The sequence below is a fragment of the Nothobranchius furzeri genome, chromosome 2, assembly GCF_043380555.1.
Source record: "Nothobranchius furzeri strain GRZ-AD chromosome 2, NfurGRZ-RIMD1, whole genome shotgun sequence".
Classification (NCBI taxonomy): domain Eukaryota; kingdom Metazoa; phylum Chordata; class Actinopteri; order Cyprinodontiformes; family Nothobranchiidae; genus Nothobranchius; species Nothobranchius furzeri.
Window position 1 is genome coordinate 99,176,393 of NC_091742.1, and position 6,698 is coordinate 99,183,090.

A 6,698-nucleotide genomic window follows, 5' to 3' on the forward strand; every position below is an offset into this window, starting at 1 on the left:
TACAAAGCCTGAGGTTGTAGTCATGTCAGAAGCCTGGCTCATGGAGTCAGAGCCCAGCTCAGCCGTATCATCCCTGAAGTGCTGAATCTGGCTTCATGCCAAGATCAGTAATCAGATCCTTCTCTAAACCAGACTGGAAGTCTTCCAACAACCCATGCACTTCCAGGAACTTCATCAGCTGCTTCTTCGCAATGATCTCTGAGTAGAGAGAAGCGGTAGTTAGGGTTAGGGTTAAACCTCTGGTTAAACGGCGCCTGGTGTTTAACGCTGGCAGCACCACGACGTGTTTAGATGTCAGGACAGAGTAGAACACCTCTTCAGATGAGGTGGTTCTGATCAGCATCCTTACTGCTGGAGATCTTTGGAAGAGATCTTTGGAAGAGATCCCGGGTCAGACCCCAGTCACTGACCTGAGGTTCAGGTAAACACCAGAATACAGACAAATCTATGTGTTTACTTGTTTATTTACTTTGGTAACGAAAACAACGTAACAACAAAAACAAGCAGCAGTAAGAACAGAGGATGTTCCTGACGGGACCTTCATTTCAGTACACTCCCCGTTTACTGAATGTCATCATCAAACATTTAAATAAACATCAACATCATTCACATTAAACACAAAGTTCAGAGTTCAGTGCATCGAGGTGTGACCTCAGAACAAAGGGAGTGGGGGGAGGGTTCTAACCCAGAAAGAGAAGGCCCTCCTGGGGTGGAGGAGCCTCCTGAAACACCACCATCAGGACCCAGCTGTAAAGGTGGCTTCAGTCTCATTCTTCTATCCCATTTTGAGAGGAGACGTGGGACCATTGGACATCAGGAGACAGCTAGAGGACAGAGCATCCAGACCAGTGCATTGGAAGGTTGGGTGAAGAAAATGTCTCTTGGACTCCAGATGGTTCATCAGTCACTCTGCTTTCTTTGGGACTGGCTGAATTTTTGCATCAGGGACCCTCCTCTGCTGGACCTGAGAGAGGACTGAACGTCCCTCATGTCCTTCCTGAATGACGTGGTAGAGTAGTAATACAGCAGGGGGTTGACCATGCAGTTGCACGCTGCCATGCACAGCGTCACAGCCACGGCACTCTCCAGCAGCTGTGTGGTCCTGCAGCTCCACCCACCATTTTTGGCGTGTAGGTGCAGTGTTCGGATCAGGTGGTAGGGCAGAAAGCACAACAGGAAGGTAGCTATCACCATGGAAACCAGGTGCACCGCACGCGTCTTGTTTCTGGTGGGTTTGCGGGTGGTCATGCTGTTGCCTACAGGGGGGGAGGTGGTCAGGCGCCGGATAAGTTTGCTGTAGCAGAAGATGATGGTGAAGAACGGCACGAGGAAGCCGAACACCAACCCCACGTAGTTAAAGCCCAGGAGTATCGACCACGAGCGTCTGGGTCCCGGCTCAAAGCAGCGCGGGACTTCGTCCCTAAGAGAAAAAGTACTTTAATCCCACAACGAACTTAAGTGTTGTTGTAGCTTTTTCTTCAAAAAGTGGTTCGATATGCTCATGATTATCATTGTTACACCAACAAGCCAGTGGTTACCACGGTGACCATACAGAGCCAAGCATGGTTACCACGGTGACCATATAGAGCCAAGGACGGTTACCACAGCGACCATATAGAGCCACAAATGGTTGCTACGGTGACCATATGGAGCCAAGGACGGTTACCACAGCGACCATATAGAGCAGTAAATGGTTACCACGATGACCCAATAAAGCCGCAGATGGTTACCACGGTGACCATATAGAGCCCTAAATGGTTGCTACAGTGACCATATAGAGCCAAGGATGGTTACCATGGTGACCATATAGAGCCAAGGATGGTTACCATGGTGACCCTATAGAGCCGAGGATGGTTACCATGGTGACCCTATAGAGCCGAGGACGGTTACCACAGTGACCCTATAGAGCCGAGGATGGTTACCATGGTGACCCTATAGAGCAGTAAATGGTTACCACGGTGACCCTATAGAGCCACAGATGGTTACCATGGTGACCATACAGAGCCAAGGATGGTTTCCACGGTAACCCTATAGAGTCACAGATGGTTACCACAGTGACCATATAGAGCCACAGATGGTTACCATGGTGACCATACAGAGCCAAGGATGGTTACCACGGTGACCATATAGAGCCACAGATGGTTACCATGGTGACCATACAGAGCCAAGGATGGTTACCACGGTGACCATATAGAGCCACAGATGGTTTCCACGGTGACCCTAATGTCATCAAGCTGATGGACTCCTCCGGTACAGGATGTGTGGCCAGCGTCCTGCTCCCTGCTGGGATGTCCTTCAGGCCTCATCACTTTCCTCCATACTCTCCTGTAACCCGTAACTTTATAACACCTGTCTGTCTCACCTGCTGTTGTTAGGCCTCACCTGTTCACGACGCCGTTGAACAGAAATGGCACTGAGGTAACAGCCACAAAAACCCAAATTCCCAGACAAACTAAAACGATCCGCCTGGTCGTAGCCATGGAAGAATGTTTCATGGGATACGCCACGGCCAGCCAGCGGAGGAAGCTCAGGAGAGTGAGGAGGAGAATGCTGAGGAGGAAGAGGCAGACCTAAGTAATGCTCCAGGAAATGGTGAGCACTTCCTGAATGAGAAAGGTGTCGTTACCTGGAGTACAGGTTGACGTAGAAGGCATACACATAGAGTCGGCACAACCAGTCAGGAAAGTCCCAGATCCCGCCTCGGATGTAGTAGGCTAGTCGCAGCGGGAGGGTGAGGGAGAAACACCAGTCTGAGATGGCCAGGTTAATCATCACCACTTGGGAGGCGGAGTTTCTGTGGAGGCGGGTACAGACGGAGTCAGACATCTGCAGCTGTGAGGGTTTCATCAGCTCCTGTCCCACCAAACCAAACAGGAAGTCAGTAAAGCAACAGCAGAGGAAAGGAGGCGGGGTTAAAGGTCACAGACAGACAGCAGCCTTGTTCTGCAGTATTTTACATGTAGCAATGGAAATACAAGATTTGAATTGAACCCCGGAGATGACTTCCGTGTAAAGGTTAAAGGCATTCAAGCCACAACAAGCAGCTGCTGTCTGAACACGTAGAATCGTCTAAACTAAAGCGTGTTAGTGTGAGCACACCTGCCAGCAGGTAGCTTCACGCCTCTGCTTCCTGGTTGTCATGCAGCGCGGTAAACAAATGAGCCACCGGCTAATGCAATAACAGTTTCAATAAGAGTCGCAATATTCACACCAACAGCTGGCGCCTCGTTTTTGTTAGGATTACAGAGACTCGTACAAACAGCTGTGGTGTTCCCCAGGTGTCAGTCTGCAGGTGAGTGAAAGGTGTACTACCACACACGCACGCGCACACACACACACGCGCACACACACACACACACGCACGCACGCACGCACGCACGCACGCACGCACGCACGCACGCACGCACGCACGCACGCACGCACGCACGCACGCACGCACGCACGCACGCACGCACGCACGCACACACACACACACACACACACACACACACACACACACACACACACACACACACACACACACACACACACACACACACACACACACACACACACACACACACACACACACACACACACACCATGAACCCAGAACAAGCGCTGACATGAAGCGTCCAGCAGAACAAACAGCTGTTAGTAGCGAGACAAATGGAGGACACGAGGTTCACACACCTGAGTTTGTGTCTGCGACTCCTCTGAGGAGGTTCTGGAGGCCTGAGGCTCTACAGGATCGTGGTTGTAAGGAAACACGAGTGATCTGTTACATCAGACTGTTTCCTGTAGGGCTGTGGTGTTAATGAAACACCTTAAACATGAATAGCTTTTGCAAATGCTAGCTCGTTAGCTAGCATGAACCAAAGGCACATCCGCCGTCTGGTTCAGTACAAATGTTAATAACAGTAAATAACTCCTAACTGACCGTGGACAACTTCCTGAACAGCCTCCATTCAGAGAAATAACGAGTGTTAATTGTTTGACTGTTGAGCTAACAGCTAACTGCTAGTCCCAGTAAACAGCTGGTCCCAGCTAATGGCTAGTCCTAGCTAAAGGCTATTCACAGCTAATGACCGTTTGCATGTGACATCACGCCACCCCCTTCTCTACGATGGACAGCAGAGAAACTGTTTAGGCCCATGGGAACTCTCGCGAGTTCCAGTATCCGGAGTCACGGGGGTCACGGAGCAGCAGCTGAAGTCCGGAGGCCCAACCTCCCTCTCCCCAGCCACTAGTAAAGTTAGTACATGTTATTCATACAGCCCTCGTCACAGACACAGAAGCACAGCCTCACATAGATCAGAACAAAATAAAACATAAAGTCATCAAATCAGAAATAGATTAACATCAGAAAAAATAAAGTCATAAAATTATAGAAGATCATAAAACAAATTAAACGTGATTACAAGACTGTCAGTGCTGCGTAAGGATAAAGGAAGATCATTCCAAAGTCGGGGAATGATTGTTGGGCCAGCTCCTCCGGGGGAATCCCAAGGCGTTCCCTGGCCAGGTGAGAGACATAGTCCCTCCACCGTGTCCTGGGTCTCTCCTCCTGGTTGGACGTGCCCGGAAAACCTCACCAGGGAGGCGTCCAGGAGGCATCCAGACCAGATAGATGCCCGAGCCACCTCAACTGGCTCCTCTCAATGTGGAGGAGCAGCGGGTCTACTCTGAGCCCCTCCCGGCTGACTGAGCTTCTCACCCTATCTCTAAGGGAGAGCCCAGACACTCTGCGGAGAAAACTCATTTCAGCCGCTTGAATCCGCAATCTCGTTAGCAGGGCTGAAACCCTATGGACTTTAATGTGCGTGAGACGGGGGGAGGGGCGTCTCCACCTTTCCTTACCCATAATCGGTCTATGATGAATCAGGTGCTGTAGCACGTTGCATGATGGGATAGCTGGTAGTATAAATAACAGAAGCATCGCTCGCTTTCTTTGAGCGTTTTCAGCTAAATGGTTTCCTCCCACTGAAGCGAGAGCTTTCCTGGTCTGGAAGCCAGAACACATCCTTTCAAAATAAGACTAAATTCAATTCAATTCAAAAATACTTTATTAATCCCAGAGGGAAACTGATTGCTGTAGTAGCTCAGAATAATAATAATAATAATAATAATAATACTAATAATCAAGTCATCAAAGAGTTGTTGTATATTACAATGGCTGTTGGCAGGAAGGATCTCCAGTAGCGGTCAGTGTTGCAGCCAAACTGAAGAAGCCTCTGACTGAAGACACTCTTCCGTTGTCGGACAGTCTTGTGAAGAGAATGCTCAGGGTTGTCCATCATGTTCTTGATTCTCTGGAGAATCCTTCTTTGCATTATCTCCTCCAGCGGTTCCACAGTCGTCCCCAGAACAGAACCAGCCTTTGTTATTAGGCTGTTGAGCCTTTTCAGGTCCCTGCTTCTGATGCTGCTACCCCAACAGACGATGGCTGAAGAGATTACACTCTCAACATCAGACTTGTAGAAGATCTGCAGCATCTTGCTACAGACATTGAAGGACCTAAGCGTCCTCAAGAAGTGCAGTCTGCTGTGTCCCTTCTTGTAAACGGCTTCGCTGTTCTTTCTCCAGTCCAGTCTGTTGTCCAGGTGAACTCCAAGGTGTTTGTATTCCTCAACCACCTCCACTTCTTCTACCATGATGGAAACAGTGTTTGACTCCACCCTGTTTCTTCTGAAGTCTAAAATCATCTCCTTTGTTTTGTTCACGTTCAAGGTCAGATGATTGTTTCCACACCATGCCACAAAGCGCTCCACCAGCTCTCTGTACTCAGCTTCCTGTCCATCTCTGATACACCCGACAACTGCAGAGTCATCTGAGTATTTCTGTAGATGACAGGTCTCTGATTTGTACTGGAAGTCTGAGGTGTACAGGGTGAAAAGGAATGGTGAGAGTACAGTACCCTGTGGTGCTCCAATGTTACTGATGGCCTGGTTTGATGTGCAGTTCTTCAGCCTCACAAACTGTGGTCTGTTTGTCAGGTAGTCTTTAATCCAGGAGATAGTTGAGGCGAACTCTTCCAAAACCTGCAGCGTCGAGGCTCCGAGGCTGCAGCTCTACTGGACTGGCTGGACGGATCATCACCATGGCAACGTCTTCAGAGACGACATGTTTCTTCTAATTATGTAGATAATATTTTATATATTTATTTTAAGTGTACGACAATAAAAGCTAGAACAACAACAGAATAACTAGAAGAGCTAAAACACCAGACGTAGACATTATTCCTGCTGAAAAACAGCAGGTGCTGTTTCGGATCGTGGACCTACATTTCCAGCAGGGATGGGACATCGTCATGTGACCTACGGCCAATAAAGTTATTGAATATTGAAAAGAACAAAGATGGATCCTGACCTGAACTTGTTCTGCCTGAGAAACACGGCCAGCGCTCCGATGTTGCAGAGGAACGCCACCGGGAACACCAGTATGTAGGTGAAGGTGTAGGCGCTGTACTTAAACTGGGTGTCGTTGGAGTAGCAGGAGCCTGGGGTTGCCGTGGTTACCGTGGTGTTGCTGCTGCTGTTGATGAACGTTCCTGAGAAACAGACAGCTGTGATTAGAGAACCAGAACGGAACGGTCATCGCTGCAAACGGCTTTACAGGATCAGCTCCTAGTTAGCAGCCAGGAATTAGTCACAACCAGGTTTAGCCCGGTCCCGTCCGGTCTGATGGCTCGGAGGAACCACGGGTTCCACAGACAGGTG

At 49.3% G+C, this 6,698-nt stretch overlaps 1 protein-coding gene across 5 annotated transcripts in view; it reads right to left on the reverse strand.

The window, feature by feature from the left end:
- Positions 1 to 446: 446 nt before the first annotated feature.
- Positions 447 to 6,698, reverse strand: part of cysltr3 (cysteinyl leukotriene receptor 3) — a 30,589-nt gene continuing 24,337 nt past the window's right edge. For 3 of the 5 annotated variants that reach the window (XM_070548662.1, XM_070548661.1, XM_070548660.1), the window contains 4 exons: positions 6,349 to 6,529; positions 2,627 to 2,794; positions 2,383 to 2,550; positions 447 to 1,420 (listed from right to left, as the gene is read on the reverse strand). In XM_070548662.1, the coding sequence (XP_070404763.1) occupies positions 901 to 1,420; positions 2,383 to 2,550; positions 2,627 to 2,794; positions 6,349 to 6,529 (1,037 nt within the window). In that variant the 3' untranslated portion in view covers positions 447 to 900. Of the gene's footprint in view, positions 1,421 to 2,382; positions 2,551 to 2,626; positions 2,854 to 6,348 lie in introns of all 5 variants that reach the window. The other 2 variants (XM_070548664.1, XM_070548663.1) reach the window with 2 other exon arrangements.